We start from the raw sequence: 27,339 nt of genomic DNA on the forward strand, positions 1-27,339 counted from the left end.
TCTAATACTTTAAAATGTATACTGTCCCCAACTCACCGTAGTCATCAGAAGGCAGCCAGCCTGGGCTGCAGTTGTGAACCTGCAGTTTCTGGCCTTAGGCACAAGTCCCAGCTCATTCTCTTGAGAATTAGACACTGATGTGCCTGTGTAAAAATCCTGAGCAGATGGGGGCAGGAGAGCTTGTTGCAAAGACTTGGAGGTGTCCCTTCTGCCCTCTCTGGGTCTATTTGCCAAAATAAATGACGCGTATCAGGGTAGGGCATTGGTCCAAGCTCATTGAAATTCTGCTAGCAGCCCAAATAGTGATGGTGTTTCAGATTGTTTCTGTGAAATGATCAGAGTTAGGAAGAGAGAAATAATGTGTGAGCATCTGGCTGCTGCAGCCTACTGATGGGGACAGTCCCAGGGGCGGACCGGGGGTTGGGGGGGCCAACCTCAAGGACCCCCTAGGACATCTGCCACTGGCAAACAGAGAAAGAGCCACACGCTGGCAGAGGCAGTGTGGTTAGAGCCCTACACTGTTCCTCAGTAGCTATGTGTGTGACCTAAGCAAGTCATTTCTCTTCTCTTGACTCCTTTTTTTTCCCCATGTATAAAATAGAGGCTGGATGGGATGGTCTCTAAGGGCCTTCTACTCAAACATCCTGTGACTTCCTTGACATTGGTTTGATTTCTTTTTCTCTGTAGTGAGGCCCACCCACCCACCTCATTATCTGTAGCCAATATGTTCTCACACTGACCTCTGCTGGCCAATATGAAAAGTGACACTGATAGCTTTGGAGGAAAACTCCCCAAAACAGTTCCTCACCTATTTAGTACAGTATTAAGCTTTAGTAGTACACCGGGCACTGTGACAGAAACCCTGTACTGTATGATAAGGAAAGATCATACAGCTATAAGCACAGAATATGCATATCTAGAAATGGCTGACAAAACAAACCACAAAAGAAATGTCTTTTTTTTTTTTTGCCATCTTTAATTGTTTGCAGTGCTTTGTACCACTGAATGAAAGGTCTTCAGTGGGTGGGAAGGCTCCTTGTCTCATATATTATGACTGCAGGCTCCAGAAGGCCCTGAAACCACGCTGAGGAAACAGTCCTGAGCAGTGCCCTAGAGGCCTCAAGACATCCCACAGGCTCTGCTTCTGGCCCTTTGGTCAGTCAGACAGGTTTCTAGCTGAGGCCAGCCCAAAAGTATACATTCTTTTGAGGGGTGCCATTTCAAATGCCTTTTTGAAATAAGAATTAGAATTCAAAGCATCCATGAGTTCTTTAAGAGACTCGCTTTAAGTTCTCTGGCTGGAACTGAGAAGTAAGCTGTGCAACTATGGCAAATTCAGCATGCCCACCCAGCCAAGAGAAAGGGAGTGGGCCATGGAACCCTGCTTTTCTTGGATGGAATCAGATTTCCTGTTAAGTCCAGCCTGGAATTGTCTCACTCCTAAGTCTCCTTGCTTACTCTTGCTGAGCATGTGGTAACAAAGGCAAGAAACCAGAGCTGGAGTGTGCCCACCCATGTGCCCATTCCAGGCGCTGCTCAGGCTGTAGTGATGTGAGCAAGATGGGAATTGGGTCACACCACAATCTGCTCTCTCAGTAGCTGCTCAATAGTTTATCATACTTTCCACCTCCCCTTCCTTGATGCAGGAAAGCTTTGAGCAGGGCTCTGATTTGGGTCAAACATTCTGTGCCGTGACTGCATCCTCTCTGCTAGTAATTACATGGCTTTGGCAAGCCTGCCCTGCCCCCACCGCCATCTTCCCAACAGCTGGTTCTTATCTGTTTTCCTTGTTCCAGCCTCAGGCAGGCTGCCCGGGCCTCATGCTGACACATACATGTTCTCCTGACTGCTCATTGATGAGTTTCAGCCCTGAAATGTACTGCCCTCCTCCCATCTTTCCCTGTCCCCAATTTTCTAAGGGTTCCCTACTTCATACCACATCAGTTTGTCAACTTTCCTGCCTTGCTTTTCAGGCCCACTTCAGTTGAGGCCCACTCAGCCTTTCCAGTGTGGCCAATGACTACCAGCACCACCCCAAGTCATGGACAGAATGTAAGCATTCCACCAACTCCATGGCCAACACTTTCTTATACCATTTATGCTCTGTTCTGGACTTGTACTATTTGCTATGGTTTTGAGTACATTAGTCTTAAAAGCTAGGCCTACATTTTAGACTTCTTTGTTAATTCTCAACAGCATCCGCACTACATTTTAAAAGTAGTGTTCTTTTTCTTTTTTGATTCATATATATATATATGTAAAAATTCACAAGAGTAAGAAATAACAGAATCACTGTAAATAAAATTTCAGCAACAGAAGGTAAGAGCATAAAAAGTGAAAGCCCAACTTCCACCCCATCATTCTCAGAAATAAGCCCATTAAACAGTCTGCAGCCTACCATCCTTTGTAGGCTGCATGCATGTTGGGTGTTGGAGAATTGCATCTCCTTGGGAAGAGCATCTTTTACTTTTTTGCAAGAGTCCTAGGTCTTCATGGGCGTAAATGACACTGGAAATTTTACTCCAAAAACCCTATACAGCTAGTAGTCACTTGCACCACCAGTACATGATTCTAGCCACCACATAAAGCATCTGTCCTGTTTTCAGCCTTTTAAAAAGTAAAACTTGAAGATGAATAGTAAAGGGCATATTTAATGGGTTTTTCTCAGAGCTTTTCACAGATCTTTAGGAAATTGCAAGCAGTCAGCAAAGGGGCAGAGAGGTGGAGATGAGAAACATTTATGAAAATAGGCTTTCTAACTGATATGGTGTTGTGTTCTCTGAAAGATAATGAGCATTACTAATGGTTTTCATTTTTCTGCCAAGAAAATTTAGTCCCTGCTGACATTTGTTCTAAATGATAGACTAGCCCACCTGTGTGGCACCCACTGGAGTTAATTCTCTGTCTCAGTCAGCTTTAAAATGTCAGCCTGAACTCTCAGACTTCATTACTACAGATATTTTATAAGCAGGTCATTCAAAATCGTCAGGCTGCTTCCTCTTGCTATCATAATTGATAGTGTATATTCTCAAGCTCCTTGGATACTACACCTTCTACATTGTTCAGTTGGCAGGAGTAAAGGGAAGGAGAGTGAGATAGGGAGGGAGCAAATAAATAATTTGTGTGTGTGTGTGTGTGTGTGTTCCCTGTGAGCATCTTTTTCCAGTTGCAGTGGTGAGGTCCTAAGGTCTGCCAACAAAGATGAGCTCTGACATATTGGTCAGCCCATGGGTTTCTGGGTGCTCACCTCTGCACCCTGGAGACAGTGTTCTTTAGGCACAGCCATTTATGCACTTCACAGCAAGCGTGTGGTTAGCCATTTGAATGTGAGTTATAAAATGTCATGATGCTCTCCAGCATTCTGTTCTTTCACTATTTTGACAATCTGATGGATGACCTGGCATTAACTACCAAGAGGACAATATTATCCAGCCTGAATAACTAATCCCCTAAGAAGTACAAAGTTGAAGGATCTTGGTGCACATGAATCTTATTAAATGTGCTTATAAAATATGTTCTATCCAAATAAGTTTAGCAGCCCCTAAAATAGCCTTTTCTGATCTGTGTCTGGAACTTTGGCATGCTTCTAAGCCAAAATTATTTAGTGAAGTGGTGACAGTGTTCTTTATGCATGGGAAAATGAGAAGTGTGATGTTAAGTCCTCTGTTAACTAATTGTACTCCTTCTGTCCATCTTAGGGGCGACCGGGACCCACTGGAATTCAAGGTCCAACAGGTCCTCAAGGATTTGCTGGCCCTAGTGGTTTATCAGGGTTCAAAGGAGAAAGGGGCTCCCAAGGCCCTCTGGGAACATATGGACCAAAAGGAGATAAAGTAAGAGCACCAAAGCTTGATTTTCATTTGACTTATGGGTCACAAGTATGAAGGTAAAAGGATCTAAGTCTCAGTTCTGTTTTGGAAATAACACTAATCCTGAATACCATGGTGTAGGGCTACATATTTCAATAAGAGACAAGCTGCATAGTGTGCTACTAATGAATCAGCCCATTTCTGGACAGGCTCCCATGGCAAACAAACCATACATAAAGTGCACGTATTAGCTACTTGCTAGACAAGTGGACTCGCTGTGGTGTGAAGTCACGTGTGTTTGAACTGGGCATGAGTCAAAAATTCCAATCATCTGGGAAGTAGAGGTCAGGAATTCAAGGCAAGGCGACTGGGAAGCAAGGGATCAGAATGCATAGAAGCAATCTTGACCACAAATAGAGGAGAAAAGATTCAAGAAAAGAGATTAGTCATGTCATGGTGGCTGACTGAGTTTAGTGCTTAGTTTATTTTCCCTGCCGATTTTAGTCACCTCCTCTTCACCCCACTGGTGAGGGAGGGATTCCAACCCTAGGGTTCTGGGGATGGCCAAAGATATGCCACCTGACATTGAACAGAAGAGATGGACAGCAGGTTTATTAGTCACATATACTCCCAGCACAGGGGAGGAGTACACCACACACTATGCAGGGCCACACAGAGGTTGCCCTTGGGTTCAGAATAAACCAGAAGTGGCTATGGGAGGCAGATTTTGTAGTGTCAAGGAGATGAGGTTCCCCTTGGCTCCTGAGGGAGAATATGATTGGCTTGTTTGAATAATTCAGTAGGCCAGCAGGGAACTAAAACCCACTACTCAGAGATAAGCAGGAACTGCATCTGGTCTGTTTGATTAAGAGGGTTGTTTGCCTAGGAAACCTTATCTACAGGAGCAGAGTGGAGAGGGGGAATTGTGTTTAGGCCATTTGCCCAGATGTCAAGACAGCATATAATACTGAGGCTTAGTTTTAGGCCTTACACCACATTGCCTAAGACAAGAACTGGTCTCATAACACACACGTGTCCGAGACCTTAGGTAGAGGCAAGTGACCACTTCAAACTAGAATAGGGAGCAAGGTGATCCAATGTGAAAGAGGAGGTACAAAATGCTTCTTAACAATTTAGGTCATGAATTACATGAACAAATTCACTGAATCAAATGGAAGTCAATTGGATTATCTCTAACATTCCTCTCCCTACTCTTTTTTTTAGGGTCCCATGGGAGTTCCTGGCTTTCTTGGCATCAATGGGATTCCGGTGAGTGTGTCCACATAGGCATTTTAAAATAACACCTCTAGGCTCTGCCTCATACCTCAAGCACTTTGGCGTTAGCAACATCCTGTCTTATGCAAACATGCTCATGGTCATGTGTTGAGATGTGCAGTGGTCACACAGTTTCCCAGGGATTCAGTTACAGGCAACACCAAATGAGATAGTTTGGGGTGCAGAGACATGTGCAAGCATAAAAAACCATCTTAGCAAAAATGAGATAGGTCTTGTGAGTTGAGGGGAGCTTTAATTGGAGATGAGGGACTGGCTCTAAAGTGTGGAATCAGTGCCACATTACAGCACTTATATACTAATTATAAGAAATTTAAGAATGTATATGAAATTGGGAAGAAAATATCTTGATATCTTAATACATTTCGTTTCAGTAATTTGTTCTCTTCAGGCTCATCTCATTTCAGAGTGAATTTCCCTTTAGTTTGTACAAAATGACTACTCTAAAGACCACTTGGAGGCACCTCTTTCATTCATCCTGAGCACCTGGATTTTCTGGAGATAAGTGGGGAGTTTGGAGCTTGCAGACATTGTCTTCTCCCATTCCATCCAACCCAGTCCTTAGTTTCTCCATTTCTACCTCATATCCCTACTTACCACACCACTGGAGATCACATGGTAACGTTTTGCCAGCCTTTAAAATACGGTATTTGGACCTTGCTGCTATCACTTTTTTAAAATCTTTATTGTTGAAAATATTACAGATGCCCCCTTTTTAGCCCCATTGATCCCCTCCACCCTGCATCCACTCCACCCCCAGGCCTTCACCAGACCAATGTCTGTGTCCATGAGTTATGCTAATAAACATATAAGTTCTTTGATTAATCTCTCCCCATCCACTCCCCCATCCACAGGTTCCCTCTGAGATCCCTCAGTCTATTCCATGCTTCTATGTGTCTGGATCCATTTTGTTCATCGGTTTATTTTGTTTATTACATTCCACATATAAGTAAGATCATGTGGTATTTGTCTTTCTCTGACTGGCTTATTTCACTTAGCATAATACTCTCCAGTTCCCACCATGCTATCCCAAAGGATAAGAGATCCTTCTTTTTTACAGCTGCATAGTATGCCTTGGGGTAAATGTACCACAACTTTTTTATCCACTCATCTACTGATGAGCGCTTGGGCTCTTTCCAGACCATAGCTACTGTAAATTGTGCTGCTATGAACATAGGGATGCATAAATTCTTTGTGATTGGTGTTTTGGGTTTCTTAGGATATATTCCTAGAAGTGGGATCACAGGGTCAAATGGCAGTTCCATTTTTAATTTTTTGAGGACATTCCATACTGCTTTCCATAGTGGCTGTACCAGTCTGCATTCCCACCAGCCTTGTACTAGGATTCCCTTTTCTCCACATCCTCGCCAGCACTTGTCATTTGTTGATTTGTTGATGGTAGCCATTCTGACAGGTGTGAAGTGATACTTCATTTTGGTTTTAATTTGCATCTCTGATGATTAGTAGCTTTGAGCATTTTTTCATATGTCTCTTGGCCATCTACATGTTCTCTTTAGATAAGTTTCTATTTAGGTCCTTTCCCCATTTTTTAATTGGATTGTCTTCCTTTTGTTAAGTTGTATAAGTTCCTTATCTATTTTGGGTATTAACCTTTTATCAGATGTGTGGTTGGCAAATACGTCTTCCCATACAGCGGGCTCCCTTTTCATTTTGTTGATAGTTTCTTTTGCTGTGCAGAAGCTTTTAATTTTGATGTAGTCCCATTTGTTTGTTTTCTCCTTTCTCTTGCACATAGAGATATATGAGCAAACATATAGCTACGAGCGATGTGTGCGATTTTGCTGCCGATGTTTTCTTCTAGAATTTTTATGGTTTCAGGCCTTACATTTAAGTCTTTTATCCATTTTGTGTTTATTTTTATATATGGTGTAAGTTGGTGGTCTAGTTTCATTTTTTTTATATGTACCTGTCCAGTTTTCCCAACAGCATTTATTGACGAGACTGTCTTTACTCCATTGTATGGTCTTGCTTCCTTTGTCAAATATTAATTGACCATAATGGCATGAGTTAATTTCTGGGTTCTCTGTTCTATTCCACTGATCTGTATGTCTGTTCTTGTGCCAGTACCAGGCTGTTTTGATTACAGTGGCTTTGTAGTATAATTTGATATCTGGTATTGTGATCCCTCCAACTTTGTTCTTCTTTCTCAAGATTGCTGTGGCCATTCAGAGTCCTTTTTGGTTCTATATAAATTTTCAAAGTGTTTGTTCTAGATCTGTGAAATATGCTGTTGGTATTTTAATAGGGATTGTATTGAATATACAGATTGCTTTGGGTAATATGGACATTTTAATGATGTTAATTCTACTAGTCCATAAACATGGTATATCTTTCTATTTGTTTATATCTTCCTTTATTTCTTTTTTCAGTATTTTGTTGTTTTCCGAGCATGGTCTTTTACATCCTTGGTTAAGTTTATTCCTAGGTATCTTATTTTTTTAGTTGCAGTGGTAAATGGTATTGTTTTTTACTTTCTCTTTCTGAGATTTCATTATTGGTGTATAAAAATGTCATCAATTTCTGGGGGTTAATTGTGTATCCTGCTAGCTTGCCAAATTCATTTTTTAAATCTAGTAGTTTTTTGGTGGAGTCTTTAAGATTTTCTATGTACAATATCATGTCATCTGCAAACAATGAGTTTTATTTCCTCCTTTCCAATTTGGATACCTTTTATGTTTTCTTCTTGTGTGATTGCTGTGGCTAAGACTTCCAGTACTGTGTTGAATAAGAGTGGTGAACGCAGACAACCCTGTCTTGTTCCTGTTCTTAGGGGAAATGGTTTTAGTTTTTGCCCATTGAGTATGATGTTGGATGTAGGTTTGTCATATATGGCCTTTATTATGTTGAGGTATGATACCTCTATTCCCACTTTGCTGAGAGTTTTTATCAAAAATGGGTGTTAGATTTTGTTGAATGCTTTTTCTGCATCTATTGATGTGATCGTGTGATTTTTGTCTTTCAATTTGTTTATGTTATGTTTCACGTTTATTGACTTGTTAATATTATACCAGCCTTGCATCCCTGGAATAAATCCCACTTGGTCATGGTGTATGATCTTTTTAATGTATTGCTGGATCCAGTTTGCTAGTATTTTGTTGAGGATTTTAGCACCTATGTTCATCAGGGATTTTGGCCTGTAATTCTCTTTCTTTGTAGTGTCTTTATCTGGTTTTGGAATTAGGCTAACACTGGCCTTGTAAAAAGAGCTTGGAAGTGTTCCTTCCTTTTGGATTTTTTGAAATAGTATGAGGAGAGTGTTAGTTCTTTTTTGAATGCTTGGCAAAACTCCCCTGTGAAGCCATCTGGGCCAGGGCTCTTGTGTACTGGGAGCCCTTTGATTACTGCCTCAACTTCATCAACAGTTATCAGTAAATTCAGGTTTTCTGACTCTTCCTGATTGAGTTTTGGAAGGTTGTATTTTTCTAGAAATTTGTCCACTGCATCCAGGTTGCCCAGCTTGGTGTAGTATAGTTGTTCATAGTATTTTCTTACAATCCTTTATATTTCTTTTGGGTCAGTTGTTATTTCACCTCTTTCATTTCTGATTTTATTTGGGTCCTCTCTGTTTCTTGATGAGTCTGGCTAGAGGTTAATCAATCTTATTTATCTTTTCAAAGAACCAGCTCTTGGTTTCATTGATTTTTATATTGTTTTTGTAGCCTCTATGTCATTCATTTCTGTTCCAATCTATATTATTTCCTTCCTTCTACTTTGGGCTTTTCTTGTTGTTCTCTTTCTGTGTTTTTAGTTGTAGGGTTAGAGAATCTGTTAGAAGTTTTTCTTGTTTTTTGAGGTAGGCTTGTACTGCTATGAACTTCCCTCTCAGGACTGCTTTCATTGTGTCCCATAGATTTGGATCATTTTTATTTGTTTCCAGGAAGTTTTTTATTTCTTTCTTGATCTCTTTAGTAACCCATTCATTGTTTAAAAACATGCTATTTAGCCTCCATGTGTTTGAATGTTTTTTAATGTTTTCATTATACTTGATTTCTAATTTCATACCATTGTGGTCTGAGAAGATGCTTGATATGATTTCAATCTTCTCAAACTTGTAGAGACTTGTTTTGTGTCCTAACATGTGGTCTATCTTTGAGAATGTCTTTTGTGCACTTGAGAAGAATGTACCTTTTGTAGCTTTGAGGTGGACTGTTCTGTAAATGTCAATTAAATCCATCTGAACTTGTGTGTCATCTAGGGTCATTGTTTCCTTGTTGATTTTTTGTCTGGAAGACCTATCCAATGACGTCAGTGGGGTGTTAAAATTCCCTAATATGACTGTATTGCTGTCAATCTCTCCCTTAAAGTCCTCTAGAAGTGTTTTTTTTTAAATAAAATTGGGTGCTCTTGTATTGGGTACATATATGTTTATCAGGGTTATATTCTCTTGTTGGATCGATCCTTTGAGTATTATGTAGTGACTTTTCTTGTCTCTTGTTATGGTCTTCATTTTGAAGTCTATTTTGTCAGATATGAATATTGCTACCCCAACTATTTTTTTATTTCCATTTGCATGGAATATTTTTTCCCTTCACTCTCATTCTGTGTGAGTCTTTTGTTTTGAGGTAGGTCTCTTATAGACAGCATATATTTGGGTCATGTTTTCTTATCCGTTAAGCCACCCTATGTCTTTTTCTTGGAGCATTTAATTCATTTACATTTAGGGTTGTTATTGATAGATACTTATCTATTGCCATTTTGATTCTTTATACCTATGTTTCTCTTTCTCTCTATTTCTACTTCTAATTATAGCAGTTCCTTTAACATTTCCCATAATGCTTGTTTGGTGGTGATAAAGTCCTTTAGCCTTCTTTTGCCTGGGAAGCTCTTTATTTCACCATCTATCTTGAATGATAATCTTGCTGGATAAATTAGTGTTGCTTTCAGATTCTTTTTTTGCATTACCTTGAATACTTCATGCCATTCCCTTCTGGCCTGTAGAGTTTCTAGTGAGAAGTCATCTGACAGCCTTATTGGGGCTCCTTTGTATGTAACAGATTGCTTTTCCCTAGCTTCCTTTAAGATTCTCTCTTTGTCTTGAATTCTTGGCATTTTAATTATGATGTGTCTGAGTGTGGGCCTCTTTGGATTCTTTTTGCTTTGGACTCTCTGTGCCTCCTGAACTTGTGTGACTTTTTCCTTCACCAGGTTAAGGAAGTTTTCTGCCATTATTTCTTCAGACAGGTTCTCTAACCCTTGCTTATTTTTCACCTCTTCTGGTACTCCTATAATGCAAATATCATTTCATGTTGTCCCACAGCTCCCTTAGACTGTCCTTCTGTTTTTAAATTGTTTTTTTCTTTTTGGTTCTCTGATGGAGTGATTTTTTTTCTACCTTGTCTTCTAATTCACTGATCCAATCCTCAGCTTCCTCTAGTCTTCTGTTTATTCATTCCAATGATACCAATTTGTTGCTATCACTTTTTAGTTATGTCGTTTGGCACTTCTCTATATATTTAATCTTTAGCCTGAACTGTTTGTCTATAGCAGTGGTTTTCAACCTTATTTAAGAGAAGAACCAAGTCTTGTGTGGAAGCCCTAAACATAACAGCTTCTTGTGTGACACTACATAATCATCTAGTATCAGGGAAGGAGGTTTAGATCTCTTTGTGCCAATCTATAGGTATTTCTTGAGCACCTGCTATATGTGCTAGCCCTCTACTATAAGGATACAGAAAAAATATATATGGCTCCACCCTTAAAGATATAATCATTGGATCCATTGTCTCTCCAGATCTAGTATACATTTATGGATTTAGAAAATAGAAGGCTCACTTACCTTGTATTTGTTACATGTATCAACAAATTGGCCATCAGATTTCTATATTTTATTTAAGTGCAGAGCCTGCAAAATGCCCAGAAATGGGCCAGTGGGGCAGTAAACGTATGGAGTTGGCCATTACTTTGTGATGCCCCTTGGCATTCTCTCATGGCTGTGTTCCTATGGTCACTTTATGCAGTCTCCACTCACAATGTGTATCTTCTAGGACCCAGTGGGTAAGGGAAACTAGCAGACTTGAGGCTGCCTCTTCTATTCATCCTGTGTAGCTTGCTTCACCAGAGATAAGTGGGGGGATTTAGAGCTTTCAGTGTACTATCCCTTTCCTCCTGTAGTATCTTTTTAATGGGGACTGGAAGGAAGTGAATCCTGTGGTACAGAGGCTGATTCCTGTGGTTCAGAGCTGGAACCTGCCCCAGTGTCCAGCTGGACACTTCTGCCTCCAGCTCATAACTTAGAGAGCACTAGGGCTTGCAGGAATTGATCACTTCTCTTTGGGGCTTAATTCGTTGGGAGAATGAGTTGCAGGTGTCCACATTCCTCCAAATAAGCGTGCTTCTCCCAGTAGAAGTCCCCACTCCCTTGGACCTTCACTGACCCTTTCCTTGACCAAAGGTTGTATATCTTTACTTTTGACTTTTGATTGCTTAGCAAGAGGCTCAAAGTCTTATTCTATGAAATTATTCTCCCTTCTTCCTCCTCTTTCTTCCAGCTATTCGTGATGCATTTATTGAGCACCTTTTATTTACTGCTTACCTCTTCCTCCAACTGTAATTTTCCAGGAGTCCTTGATGTCTGTTCCACACCCTCTAGTTACTTATTACATATGGCCCATGGTATTTATTGATTGTCTTGTATGATAGTCTTATCTAGCTCCTTGAAAACACAAAGTATGTCTTCTGCTCCTCTCTGTGGCCTCAGAGACCCCAGGGCTGAATTCAGCATATACTAGGAACTAAAAATATTTGGGGGACCCACTCCAACCTCCAGAACCTATAAAGGCAACAGTTCTCAGACTGGCAGAACTCCCTCAGACAGAGGAATACAACAAATACCCTTGGTCTAGTCAGACTAATTATTTTTCTCAACTTTCAGTGGCACTTATTAAGTAATTGGACTGAAACCAACAGCTTCCCCAACACATCGTACTAAACTGGATCACTGCACAAACCTGGTTTCCTTCTTAATGTTGGATGATTGCTAACATATGTGCCACTGGTTTTGCTCTAAAAACTCTTATTTTTGCTGTCATGTAGACAATTTCAACATGAATGAGCAAGTTACCATTTCATTACCATCCAATTCTGTGCACTATGAAGCACAGCAACCAGTTGAGAGAGTGAACAAACAAGCACTCATCAACATATTCAACATTAAAACAACATAGACTAAAGGTAGTAAGGCTGTGGCTTTTAGTGATATCACAGCTGTGATTTTGGGCTGTTGGCAACCACAAGAAATGTATGTTTATCAAATGTTTTTAGTTCATATAATTTGAGAGAAGTTTTCAAGTTATCCTTTGCAATTTATGTTTAGCTTTTCACATGGAGTCAATCTTAAACATTTTCCTGCCTAGAGATGTGTAAATGAACACACCAGATTTATATCTTCAAAGTGAACACATACCACTCACCAAATAGAAATGTTCTGAGTAACATTGCTTTTCTGGAATACAGCAGGTCCTATTCTATGTATTTCAGATGCTTGTGGTTATACAGAACCATGGTTTTCTCCCTAAAAAGCTATATTCTCTTGAAGAGCTGGCTCACACATGTGAAAAATCATTAGCAATAACCAGAAAGGGCAAAGTGCCAGAAATGTTGTGGTACTGAGAACTGAGAGGAGACAGAACTTAGCCTGGTGGCTGATCCTTGCTTGATAGAAGATGACTTACCATTTATTGAACTCCTATGTAGTAAACCTAGTGTCATGTAATTTTAACCACAAATTTTACATTTTATTATTATTTTAATATGTCTTTATTGATTTCAGAGAGAGGAAGGGAGAGGGAGAGAGAAATAGAAGCATCAATGATGAGAGTGTCATTGATCAGCTGCCTTCTGCATGCCCCCTTCTGGGGATTAAGCCCGAAACCTGGGCATATGCACTAACTGGGAATTGAACTGCGATCTCCTGGATCATAGGTTGATGTTCAAGCTCTGAGCCATGCTGACCAAACTTAAATTTTTATTTTAATGTTAACAACAACCCTATGAGATAGTATTATTCATCTCCATTTTACAAATGAGGAAACTGAGGTTTAAGTTGGAGAGTTGCAAAGCTGGGATTGAAGTACAAGTCTGACTGGCTCAAACATGCTGAGTCCACCATCCTATTGTATCAGCTGGATAAGAAAGGGCTGACAGGTCTGTCGGAGGTCAGAGGTTAATCACGGAGAATTTAGCTAAGGTAGAAAAGAGTGAACAGGTGTCCCTGGAATCCTGCAGATAGAAAATATCAAGAGTTTAGGCAAGAAAACTACAAAAAGATTGGGGCCCAAGTGAAAAAAAATGGGGATACAAATGGGTAAGAATCCAAGCAAAGGTTTTGGTGTCAAACAGAACCAAGATCCCAGGAGTAAGAAATATCCCTAATACTGAGCCAACTTGTCTTGTCTTAACTCATCCCTGTTACTCAACTAAAAGATTACTTCTAGCAAGCTTAGCTGGGACATTTTAAAGTGGTGATCAGGATCCCAGGAAGAAATATATACTACACTTGAAAAGGTTAACAGAAGAGTTGAGTGAAGGGTATATTTAAAGGATATGGTCAGGATTAATGGAAACAACAATGGATGGTGAAGCAACTAACACAAAGCTATTACCACCCTTGTGCCTAAAGGGGAAAGAAAGAATGGTACTACTGGAACACTGTAAGGCCTAAAGCCATAGAATAATGATTGCCCAACACAAGCTCACTGCCTCTGTAGTGAGTATGGAGAAGAGGGGAAGATAGCATTCGCTAACTGAAGCAATAACATGACATGTGATAATGACAAAATAAGATTAAAAGTGTAGTTTTTTGAGGACCTGCTTATTTTTTACCAAGCTACTTTCAGGAGAGGTGGTGCTGTGGAAAGTTCTTCTGCTCTCTTGACCAAAATTCAGTATCATTTCTCATGCAAAGTTTTCAATACAGAAAACCATGCCAGGTTGTCCAGGTTCCAGTCTGTTCTGAGGAATCCTAAAGCCTGGCATGATTCCATGTTGGTTTCAGCTCAGCTGCCAGACAGCTAAGCCCCGACTTAGTATATTTTTGTACCCAGGGAAGGTGAAGTTGCAACACCCTATGTATCCCACCTCTTCATGTTTGATCCCTTTGGTTTCAGTTTGGATCTTATTAAAGCATTGATCCTTTTGGGAAGGGTAACACTGAACTGTCATCAGTGACATACACCTGAGTATGAAGGAGAGCTATGAGAACATCAGTGATGGGGCTAAGGGAATGAACAAAGAGCCAGAGTTTGGCATCATGCTTGGCTTCCCTCACCGTGGAGCTTATCAGAGAGTAGCTGAGAGTCCTTTGCCTGACTTGATCCCTTCTTTTATCTTTAAACAGGGCCACCCTGGACAGCCAGGCCCCAGAGGCCTACCTGGCCTGGATGGCTGTAATGGAACTCAAGGAACTGTTGGACTTCCAGGCCCTGATGGCTATCCTGGGCTTCTTGGACCACCTGTATGCTTCCAGATCTTTGTACATTATTTCAAATGGCTTTGCTTCCCTCCAAGTGTGCCCTTTTTCTCCTCTCTGGAGATCTCATTAAGCATCTATGGGGCATCTGTTGTAGCCCTTTGTCTAATTCAGGAGTCTGTGCTTGCAGCACCATAACATTAAAAGTCTAAAGAGTAATACCAGTTGCAGAAGAGTGTACACATGTTACATTACTTAAGGTTGTTTTTTAATATTTTTTAAGTTGGTAAGATTGTTAAAAGAGCCAAAGTACACACTCAAGCTATTTGATATATTCCCACATAAGGCAATATGGGAAATTTAATATTTGGAAAGCTTACATAGGATCATGGAAGCACTAACAATGGCCCAAAGGGCTTGGCAGGCTTGGTATATACTAGTGATTCTTAACCAGGGGTGATATTGTCCCCTCAGGACACATTTGACAGTTATTATTGACATTTTTGGTTATCATAAACTGGAGATATGCTACTAGCACAGGACAATATCTTCTCAACATCAAGGAATAATCTGTCCTGAAGTATCAACAGTGAGAAATAGTTGAGAAATCCTACTCTACACTGACATAGTTTGCTCCCTTCTCCCCTCCCACTGCACATCATAACCCTTGGTTCTGAGATTGAAAAAGCATTTTTCATAGTGTCATTTTTATTAAATTCCATTTATCCAGATAGAGATAAAATATTAAAATATAAGGGATTTCAAGGGATAAATACCATGCCTTATAAGGCTGCTTTTATAAGTGGCTGGAAAGAGAAAAATAACACATTTCAAGTCCATTCTCAACTTCAGTTAAAATAATTTAAGCTAATAAGGGTACTGATGTGATATATTAAGCTATAAATCATACTATTAGACAGATCCAAGGCTGCATTAATTGATTGGAATTTTACTAAAAGATCAACAGCAGCATCTTCAGTGACCAAGTTATGGATGTGGGTATATATGTCAGAAAGTGAGATGTACAGAGAGATCCATGATGGCAGAGGAGTAGGTGGAAGCAACACTCACCTCCTTCCAGGACCAAACTGGAGTTACAACTAAATTATAGAAAACTCATCCTGAATAACCAACTGAAGACTAGCTGAAGAGAAAACTTATAACCAAGGACGTAAAGTGGAGGCCACATCAAAACTGGTAGGAGAGGTGGAGGGGCGAGGGGGCTGGCCAGGCACTCACGGGCAGCAGCTGAAGTTCTGGAGGGATATATCAGCTGCGAGGACTTCCTCCTGAGAAGTGTGGGATCTGAACCCCAAGTCAGGCTCCCCAGCCCACAGCACCAGAACCAGAAAAGGTACCCATATAACATCTGCATGTGAAAAGCAGTGGGGTTTCTCTCCACCAGAGAGAGGGAGCTAAAAATTCAGGCACTCTCTTTAAGGGCCAATGCACAAAATTTTGTTTTTAGCCACTCACCCTGGGCTCTGGCAGAGGGAGGGGAAAGTGGACTGAATTGCTTCAGGAAATTCTGGGGTTGGTGGTTCTAGGGAGAGAGCTGAGAGGTCAGCTGCCAGGATCCCTGTGCTGAGTCATTCCCGCATACTGCAGAAGCCATCTTTCTTGGGCAGAGCATTCCCGTCCATGCAGCATCAGCCTAGGGAGACTAATAGCCTCACCCACTGGAATGCCTCTCACCCCATTCTGTGGAGCATATGCCCTCCTGAGGAGTATAGCTGGTGGCTCTTTAAGTGACTGAGCCAGACAGCCTGTGGGCAGAAGGGGGTCTCTGGGTGCTTTGAGACTGTTACTGACCTGCACTTGGGCCCAGTGCTAATAAAAGCAGACCTTGGTGCACAACTTGCTTCTTTTCACATGCACCCAGGCCCAGCAGAGAATCAACAAGTTGTGGATCACTGATAGCTCCAAGCAGGTTGCCCAAGGCCAGTTACAAACAGTGTCTGACATTGGCCTGCCCCAGAGCCCCTCTAAACAGGTCGAGAACAAATACTCCCAGTGTCCAGCTTCAGACAACAACAGAGCAAGATCCAATAGGCTTCACAAGCAGAATATCCACAGGTAGATCTCAGCAGGCACTAAACCCTGCTGAGGTGAATTCCTCTTCATGTGATCAACACCTGCACAGTAGCTTGCACACTATGTTGGGGGTTGAACCTCACTGTCAGCCAGCCTGAGGGTTGATGCCATGCACAAATGGGCCAATAGCAATCAAGACTCAGTTATAACAGAAGGGCCTACATAACATGCACAAGGGACATTCTTAGAGCACCAGCTCAGGTGATAAGGGAAACTGCACCACTGATCCCACAGGTCACCTACTACAAAGGCCACCCTACCAAGACTTGGAGTCATAGCAAATCTACCTAATACATAGAAACAAACACAAAGAGGCAGGGCAAAGTGGAGAGACAAAGAAATAGGCCCCAAATGAAAGAACAAGAGACTTCTCCAGAAGAAAAGCTAAATGAAATGGAAGTAAGCAATTTATCAAATATAGAGTGGAGAGTAATGATTATAAAGATATTCAACAGCATTAAAAAGGACATAGAAACCATAATAAGGACCACTCAGAAATGAAGAATGCTATACCTGAAATAAAGAATACACTGGAAGGAGCCCGGCTGTTGTGGCTCAGCAGTTGATCATCGACCTATGATGCAGGAGATTGCGGTTCAATTCCCAGTCAGGGCACATGCCCAGGTTTCAGGCTTGATCCCCAGTAGGGGGTGTGCATGAGGCAGCTGATCAATGACTCTCATCACTGATGTTTGCATCTCTCTCTTCCTTTCCCTTCCTCTCTCTGAAATCAATAAAAAATATATTTTAAAAAAAGAATACACTGGAAGGAATAAACAGTAGGTTCAATGAAGCAGAGGATCACATCAGTGATTTGGAAGACAAGATAGAAATAAACACTCAATCAGAGCAGCAAAAAGAAAATAGAATTTTAAAAAAGAGGATAATTTAAGGGACCTTTGGAACAACATGAAGCATAACAACATCCACATCATAGGGGTACCAGGAGGAGAAGAGAGATTGCAAGGAATCAAGGACCTATTTGAAGAAATAATGAGTGAAAACTTCTGTAACCTGGTGAAGGAAAAGACCTACAAGTCCAGGAAGTGCAGAGAGTCCCAAACAAGATGGACCCAAAGAGGCCCACACCAAGACATATAATAATTAAAATAGCAAAAGTTAAAGGCAAATAGAGAATCTTAAAAGCCACAAGAGAAAGGCACTCAGTTACCTACAAGGGAACTCCCATAAGACTGTCAGCTGATTTCTCAACAGAAACATTTCAGGCCAGAAGGGATTGGCATGAAATATTCAAAGTGATGAAAAGCAAGGACTTACAACCAAGGCTACTTTACCCTGAAAGACTATCATGTAAATTTGAAGGAGAAATAAAGAGCTTCCCAGAAAAGAAAAGGCTAAAGAAGTTTGTTTCCACCAAACCAGTATTACAAGAAATGTTAAAGGGCTTGCTTTAAGAGGAAGAAGAAAGAGGAGGAGGCAGAGGAGGAGGAGGAGGGGGAGGAGGAGGAGGAGAAAAAGAAAAAAACAGAGGAACAAAGTTTAAAAAAATAAAATGTCAATAAATACATACCTAACAATAATCACTTTAAATGTAAATGGCTTAAATGCTCCAAAAATTTTGATTACTAAAAATATAGGATAGCTGAATGGATAAGAAAACAAGACCCATGTATATGCTGTTTTCAAGAGACCCATATCAGAACAAAAGATAAGAGACAGACTAAAAAGTAAAGGGATGGAAAATGATATTTCATGCAAATGGAAAGAAAAAGCTGGGGTACAATACTTATATCTGACAAAATAGACTTTAAAACCAAGGCTATGGTTAAGAGACAAAGAAGGACACTACATAATGATAAAGGAAACAATCCAAAAAGAGGATATAACCCTTGTAAACATTTATGCACCTAACATAGAAGGACCTAAATATGTAAAGCAAATCTTGATGAACAGGAGGGAGAGACTGACAGTAATACAGTTATAGTAGGGGATTTTAACACCCCACTGACATCAATTGACAGGTCTTCTAAACAGAAAATCAACAAAGAGACAGCAGCCTTAAATGACACACTAGATTAGAAGGATTTAATTTATATCTTCATAGCATTTCACCCCCAAAGCAGCAGAATATACATTCTTTACAAGTGCCCATGGAACATTTTCTTTGATAGACTACATGTTAGGGCACAAAACAAGTCTCAATAAATTTGAGAAGATTGAAATCATATCAAGCATCTTCTCTGACCATAATGCTATGAAACTTGAAATTAATCAGAAGAAGAAAACTGAAAAATACACAAAGACATGGAGGCTAAATAACATGTTATGAATAGGTTAGCAAAGAGATCAAGGAAGAATCAAAAGTACCTTGAAACAAATGAAAATGAGAACACAACAACCCAAAGTCTGTGGGACACAGGGAAAGCAGTCCTAAGAGGTAAATTCATAGCATTACAGGCCTCTCTAAAGAAACAAGAAAAAGCTCAAATAAACAATCTAACTTTACACTTAAAGGAACTTGAAAAAGAACAAAAAACATGGCCCAAAGTGAGTAGAAGGATGGAAATAATAATGATCAGCACAGAAATAAGTGAAATAGAGCCTAAAAAAATACAAAACAAAAGTCAATGAAATCAAGAGCTGGTTCTTTGAAAAGATAAACAAGATTGACAAACCTTTAACTAGACTCATGGAAAAAAAAATGGGAGGAGCCCGGCTGAGCATGGCTCAGCGGTTGAGCATCGACCTAGGATCCAGGAGATCCTGGTTCGATTCCAGGTCAAGGCACATGCCCTGGTTGCGGGCTTGATACCCAGTTTGGGGTGTGCAGGAGGCAGCCCATCAATGACTCTCTCATCATTTATGTTTTTATCTCTCTCTCTCCCTCTCCCTTCCTCTCTCTGAAATCAATGAAGATATATTTTTTTAAAAGTGAGAGGACCCAAATAAAATCAGAAACAAAAGAGAAGTAACAACTGACACCAAAAAACCACAGAAGATTGTAATAAACTATTACAAACAACTATATGCTAACAAATTGGACAATCTGAACAAAATGGATAAATTCCTAGAAACATACAATCTTCCAAAACTAAATCAGGAACAGTCAGAGGCTCTGAATAGAAAGATTGCAACTATTGAATTTGAAGCAGTAATCAAAAAACTACCAACAAACTAAAGCCCTAGACTGAATGGTTTTACAGGTGAATTTTACCAAACATTCAAAGAAGAACTAATACCTATCTTCCTCAAACTATTCCAAAAAATTCAAGAAGAGGAAAGACTCCAAACTCATTTTATGAGGCCAGCATTATCTTGATTCTAAAAACAGATAAAAACATGACAAAGAAAGAAAAGTATAGGCCAATATCCCTGATGAACATAGATTCTAAAATCCTCAACAAAATATTAGCAAGCCGAATCTAGCAATATATTAAAAAAAGATAATACACCATGATCAAGTGAGATTTATTCTGGAGATGCAAGCCCCAGGTTGTCATAAAGAACCTTGACATCTAAGGACCAAACCAATATGCAGCTGTGTATGTGTGGTAGACGGGGTTGTATTACCAACATAGTATGAGCTGTTTATGTCACAAAGCTCTTCAAACACTGCCATGGCAACAGGAGAGGAGAATAAATCATAAATGTGTTAAGAAAATGAATATCCAGGAAATAAATGAAGTGCTCTTCCCAACAGGAAGAAAATAAATCTTGAGGTAATGAACATCTGAGAGTCAAAGGACAAGGGTAAAACCTAATCCTGTCCCTAAACTTCCATTTAAGCCCAAATAGGACCCTGGACATGTATTTTACTAAACAGAACCTTACTAATCCTGCTGAATCCTGAGTAGATATTATTTGAGATTTCTTTGATGAAAGTAGTAGCCACAAGAATAAGAGGAATCAGGAAGTGTTAGGAAAGAAACTGGTTTCTGTTTCTAGGACCACATTGTACTTTTAATGTATCTATAATATTTGAGCTCAAAAAATTCATCATTCAGTGCTTCAATCCCCAAAGTTTAACCTTACCCCCAATACTAATCCTGACTTTCCTTTAAGTATGGGGACACTGACTTTTCCCAAGAGGACAACATCTAGCAGACATTTGCTGGCATCTGCTAAAGAGAAAGTAAAATTCTGGCTGATAGACGGGTTGGGTATACTTTGAACTGTTTTCTGTGTTAGTGAGACACACTGGCCTCTTAGGTGTTGAAGTTGAAGTTGTGTGGTAGCACGGGTTGGAGATAGTTTTGTAGATATCTCTTAGAACAGGCGTCAGTTAACCCTTGTTCACTTGACACTTGACCTGTGGCTTCTTTTTACATTTTTAAAAGATTGTAAAGAAAAAGAGGTAAAGAATATGGAACAGAGCCCAGATATGGCCTGTAAAGACTAAATTATTTACTATCTGGCTCTTTACAGAGATAATTCACTGTTCTGAATAAATTCAAAGTCTCCCCCTTTCTAATCCCTTTACACTTCTGACTTGGAGGAGTGGGCATACAATTGGGACACAGCACCTATTCGGGGGATGTACTTTGGCCCTTAACACAGCCAATTCTGCCATAGAATATGCCACATAATTTCAGCCTCTTGCTGTTTCATCCTCTATCTGAAAAGTTCATACTATTAACAAAACTCTGTGTGTGTACATTTTTACAAGTTTTTTTCTGATTTTACTCAGGGGCTTCCTGGTCAGAAAGGATCTAAAGGTGAACCTGTCCTTACCCAAGGTAGTTTCAAAGGAATGAAGGTAAGAGCCTCTAAGACAGACAGCTAAGTAGGCTATAAACTGAGCTCACCTGCCCACCTCCAATAAAAACATTTCCACAACTAGCATTTGCGTTTCTATTTAAGGAGCAGACCAAGCTGTATTTAAAAAGGATCCCAAGCATTTTGTAGTGGAAACATTGACAGAAATGTTTGTAACTATATTGTCAAAGATGCTTGCTTTGTAGGATCTAGACCAAAAATAAGAGACAGATCAGCAAACAATTTGCATGCATATCATTTTCTTTGACAAGCCGAGGCATTTCCTGGAGGCAGATACCTTTTGTCTGCTCTAGAATCCTTGATGTCTGCATACCTTGGTTTGAACCCATGCATGTCTCTTCCCATCTCAGCATGGCCACCAGCCCAGGATCCTGGCCCTGCCATTTTCTGTCCCTTTACACCAGCCCATCACCCTTAGCTGGGCCCCTGGCTGTCTGCAAAAATTGCTCATCAACTCTGCAGCTGGTTGGAAACTTTCATGTCTTCATAGAACTGACAAAAACAAAATTGTATTCATGTGACTGTACTCTTGATTTATACTACCTGGTATCCTGTGGGCCCTCAATAAACTCTGTTGCCAAATGATTGACCTTACTTCCCTTGCAGAGTGGGAAGGGAGCCCATCATTCCCCTGCTAGCAAATCAGAATCTATGTGCCCAACATGAGGGAAAGATGCACCCAAGCTCACTCAGCTGAGGATGGCACCTTTCTGTCTTCCATCCATGCACAGAGCCCAGAACATTGGAAGTCACTTTGGAAGGGAGTGATGGGGGTGGGTGGATGAAAACTGAAGAAGTCACAAGGTTCGAGCTCGTGGCTATAAATGCCAAACTTGGGGAAAAAACTCATGATTGTTAGATTCATGTTGCTCATTTTACAGATAGAAAAACAGATATACTGAGGCTATGTGACTCACTCAGAGTCACACAGCCAGTTTGAGCTAAAAACCCATGCAGTACTCTTTCCATGCTGCAGAGAGCTAATTTTTTACCATAAACCAAGTGCAGTAAGACTAGCAGGTGCCAAAATATGGCCATTGTCACAATAAACATTGATTAGATGGTTTGGCCAAATATCAAAGAGACCCTGGACCCAGGGGAGCACAGAAATTTCCATAAGATGGTTATATTACAGATTTATATAGTGACTTAAGACGCTGTAAAGTAATTAAAACGTAATCAGAGACGGTATACTCTATTGATTCTCCCTTGAAACGTCTGATTTGCATTGTATGTATATGGGCATAGATTCTCTGGGGATGAGGGCACTCGGGAAGGTAGCTTACTTTCCTCCAAAAAGAGAAGGAAAATCGCCAGCCCACAGAAGCAGCTTCTAATTGATAAGTTCCTAGCAAAGGTGAAAACTAATTAATCTAAGTAAAATGTTAAATCCTGTTCAACCAAGTCTATAATATTTGCCTTTTAGAGTCCAGATTTTTCTTAGGCAAAAAGTAAATGGTTGAATATCCAATTCATACATTACTTAAAGCACAAGACCTTGACAGAAGAAGACTAAGCTTCAACGATGCAATTTTATGCCCATGTATCTTAGGTCAGTTATCTATGAAATACCACAGGGTTGATTTATTAATATCTTCAGTGTCTTGCCTTTGTATGTTTCTCAGGGGGATCCTGGGCTGCCCGGACTAGATGGAATCACTGTAAGTTATATATGTGTTGAGATCTCAATGTTTAGTCAACAGTTACTGATTGTCCCTTTTCATTCTTCCTTTCAGTGTTTGAAGGTCTTTGTAGACCTTCTCAAAGAAAATCCAGAGGGTTGAGGTAAAATGGGTCACACTGTTGACATTTTCCAGATGAGAAAGTACTTAGAGGACGGACTGCCCACCTCAAAGTTACATAGCAGGCAGGTTTTTAAACATCAGGCCAGGAAACTACATACTCCCTGGTATAAAATTTTGCATTTAATTCAGCAAGCATTTACTAAGTGTTTTCTGTGTTGAGAGTGCTGAGAGTAAAGCAAAAGTAGAACACTCTCATTTTAAAAGTATTCTTTATAAAAAATCCTTTAAGGGACTCTAAATAATAGTCCATGAAAAGCCATGAGTTGTATTAATAAGAGCTTTCTGTTTTCCTTGAGTTACCACATTGTCATCAATTTCCTTTGAAGTGGCTTAAGAAAAGCCCTTTCTTTCTTCCTTCTTGCCTGTATCAGGGTTCCTTCCTTTCTGCTTTATTCCAGAATAGATACTAAGCACTTACCCTCAGCAAAATTCTACAAGTGATCCCTGAGACAAAGCAGATATGGCCACTGCCTCCTCCCCCACCCAAGATGTGAAGCGCTATTAGGAATGTGGTATAAGAATTCCACAAAAGCTTCAAGGAAAAGATGCTGTCCACCTAAGAATACATCATGAAGGATTTTATATCTTCTAAGATAGAGAAGGTAGCCTCTGAGAAGTGTGGATAGTGTTTAGGCTGGCTGGCAATGGGAGGAAGCTTTCTAAACAGAGCAGTGTGAGGAAAGGTAGGCAATAAATAGGATGTATGCAAGCACACATGCAAACAGAGATGAATAAGGACCAAGGGCATCCAGTCCCCTACAGCTAAACAACATTGGCTTAGGTAGTGTGTTAACTAAATTTTTAGAATAACTATATTTGCTGCATAGCTTCTCTTAGAAATAATTTTCCTACCCGCAAAGGTAAAATGTTTATGTACATACACAGGCGTGATAAATAAACCATGTAGATTTGGGGAGGGGAGTTTCGTGGCTAAGTAAGAGATTTGTGATCAGTAAGGAGATCATAGATCATTAATTATTGTCAAAGAAATGTTCTATTATCATACATTCCTGGGGAAACTTTGAGTCCCTAGTTTCTCTTCCACCTATCTAAGTCTTGATTTCACTTGGCCTCTCCGTCTGCTACCTAAGCACAAGTCACCTTATTACTGCTCCCAATTTTAATTAGGCCATACATTTCCCTATATCATCTTTCTCTTCAGATTCAATTGTCTTGTTTTTAATTTCATCATTGTTACCATTCAGTTCAAAATATCTTCTAGTTTCCCTTATGATTTTTCCTTTCAGATATGTGTTGTTTAATGTCCAAACATTTGGCAACTTTCCAGATATCTTACTGTTATTGATTTCTAGTTTGGATTTCATTGCAGTTAGAGTGCACACTCTGTACAACTTCAATCTTTTTAAATTTATTGTTTGTTTTATGGCCCAGCATAAGGAACCATCTTGCTAAATGTGCCATATGCACTTGAAGAGACTATGTATTCAGTGGTTTGGGGTATAGTGATCTAAAAAAAACATTAGGTCAAGGTAATTGATAATGTTTTTTGGATTTTCTATGTTCTTACTAATATTTTTGTCTCATTGTTCTATTAATTACTGAGGGAGGGATGTTAACATCTTCAACTATAATGTGGATTTGTCTATTTCTCCTTATGGTTCTTTTAGTTTTTGCTTCATGTATTTTGAAGCTCTGCTAGTAGGTGAATACACATCCAAGATTATTATATCTTCTTGATGAATTGACCTATTTATTATTATGAAATACCTCCTTTTGTATCCGATAATATTATTTGCCTTATAATTGTTTTGCTTCCCTTTTAAGTTTTTGTTTTGTTACATCACTTTAATATGAAAATTTTCAAATATAGAGCAAAGTTGAATGAATTTTACAGTGAATATCCTAACCATTAATATATTACTATACTTGGTTTATCCCATTTTTATCTACCTATCTTTATCCATCCATCAATCCATCTTATATTTACACTTTTTTTTTTTAAACATATCTTTATTGATTTCAGAGAGAAAAAAGGAGGGGGAGAGAGATAGAAACATCAATGATGAGAGAGAGTCATTGATCGGCTGCCTAGCCCTCAACCCAGGCATGTGCCCTGACTGGGAACCCGATCTCCTGGATCCTAGGTCGATGCTCAACCGCTGAGCCACGCCCAGCTGGGCAATTTACACATCTTAAAGTAAATTACAGAAAACAATACTCTTAACCTAAATACTATAGCATGCCTATCATAGACTTTAAAATTTGTTTACAGTTTTCTTTCTATGTAAAATTTACATACAATGAAATTCACAAACCTTAAGCGTACATATAATGTGTTTTGACACATGAATATTGTTGTGTAACCCAAAGCCCTGTTAAGGAATAAAACATTCCCATCACCTTCAAAAGTTCCTTCTTGCCCCTTTCTAGTCAATCCCTACCCCCACCTCACCCCAAAGGCAACCACTATTCTGATTTTTTCCATCCTAAATCATTTTTTTTTCTATTCTAGGACATCATATAATGGAATGATATAATATGCAGCCGTTGGGGTCTGACTTTATTTTACTTATCACAATGTTTTTGAGATTCATCCACATTGGTTCATATATCAGAGTTTGTTATGTTTTACTATTGAGTATACCTTACTGTATGTATGTATGTATCACAGTTCATTTATCAACTCTTGTAAGAGTGGACACCTAGGACAATTCTGATTTTTAATATTATGAATAAAGTTGATATGAACATTCTTGTGCAATTTTTGTGGGCATATATTTTTATTTTCCTTGATAAATTGTCTTGCTTTTTAAAAAATATGTCTTTATTTATTTCAGAGAGAGGAAGGGAGAGGGAGAGAGATAGAAATATCAATGAGAGAGAGTCATCGATCGGCTGCCTGACTGCATGCCCCCTACTGGGGATTAAGCCTGCAACCTGGGCATGTGCCCTGACCCAGAATCAAACTGTGAACCCCTGGTTCATGAGTCGATGCTCAACCACTGAACCACACTGGCTGTTTTGCTATTTTGACCTTAGTAAAAACTTGTCTCTCTAGGGCCCACGAGGAACACCTGGCTCTCCAGGAACTGTAGGACCTATAGGATCACCAGGATTTCAAGTAAGTAACCTTAATCTACCATGTGATCATAGAATTCATTCACATGAATGCTTTATCCACTAGGCTATGGATTTAATGTAGGCTGTCTAAATGTAGGCTCTCCTAGTGGAGAAAGGCAACTTCTTTTGCTGGAGGATTAAAATGAAGCATGCTCTTATAAGGAGCTATGTGTTGTCTTTATTTATTAGAATCAATCTGACTATTCACTCTGTGCTTCCAAAGTCACCTAGTCTGGATCAACCTAAAGTATAGCCCAGAGATGGCAGATACCTGGCACATCTATTGCTACCATGCACTCCCCTCGTCCATGACAGACAGTGCTAATTAATCATACTACCACCAGTATCATCTACTGTGAGCACAGAAGTTTCAAAATCCTTTTCAACACTGCAACTTGGACAACTCTACCTGCCTATCTCTCTTTTTTGATACCAATCCTGGTTTGCCATCACTGACATAGGAAAAGCATAGCAAGCCTTCTGTGTGGTTCTGGGAAAGCCCTGACCCAGATTGTCCTCTCTCCAGTACATGAAATCCCACCATTGATTACTTTGGTTTAGCTTCACTGAAGGTCACCATTGGCATATTGGGGGGAATGACACATGAAACCTTCACTATCTTAACATGAATGTGGTTATTGAGTCAATTTGGGAGATCTCAGAGATAAAAAGGGAACCTTGGGAGAGGGAGCTAGAATTTGCTGCACCAATCCCAGGTAACACCAAGATAGTGGAGGACTTAACCTCAGTGACTCTCAATATGCCCACGTTCTTTTTGCCTGACACTAAAAAGTGCTACCTTTCATTTTTAATATAGGGTCCTCCAGGCCTCCCTGGTCTCCCTGGTCTTGATGTAAGTATACTTGGTCTTGAGGCATTTGGCCTCCTACTACTCAGTACTCTTGTTTTCCCAGAGATATTATTTTTTTATTAAATGCACTTCTGGTAAAACAATAACAACAACAAAAAAACTGCATTCCTATTGAAGTTCCTGGAACTTGTTTAGTAATTGACTTTGTTTTTCTTCCCTGCACCTTGTGCCCCAGGGTAATATGGGGTTAGGTTTCCAAGGAGAGAAAGGAGACAAGGTAAA

General features: G+C 39.8%; 1 protein-coding gene across 3 annotated transcripts in view; it reads left to right on the plus strand.

Annotated features, from left to right (window-relative positions):
- The window catches only part of COL4A6 (collagen type IV alpha 6 chain), a 294,921-nt gene that overhangs the window by 217,901 nt on the left and 49,681 nt on the right, over positions 1-27,339 (plus strand). For 2 of the 3 annotated variants that reach the window (XM_081125610.1, XM_081125611.1), the window contains exons 4-11: positions 3,699-3,833; positions 5,034-5,078; positions 14,458-14,574; positions 21,272-21,340; positions 22,986-23,021; positions 26,185-26,247; positions 27,064-27,099; positions 27,293-27,334. In XM_081125610.1, coding sequence (XP_080981736.1) covers positions 3,699-3,833; positions 5,034-5,078; positions 14,458-14,574; positions 21,272-21,340; positions 22,986-23,021; positions 26,185-26,247; positions 27,064-27,099; positions 27,293-27,334 — 543 coding nt within the window. The remainder of the gene's footprint in view (positions 1-3,698; positions 3,834-5,033; positions 5,079-14,457; positions 14,575-21,271; positions 21,341-22,985; positions 23,022-26,184; positions 26,248-27,063; positions 27,100-27,292; positions 27,335-27,339) is intronic. The other variant, XM_081125612.1, reaches the window with a different exon arrangement.

This window comes from Miniopterus schreibersii, assembly GCF_964146895.1.
Source record: "Miniopterus schreibersii genome assembly, chromosome: X".
Lineage (NCBI taxonomy): Eukaryota > Metazoa > Chordata > Mammalia > Chiroptera > Miniopteridae > Miniopterus > Miniopterus schreibersii.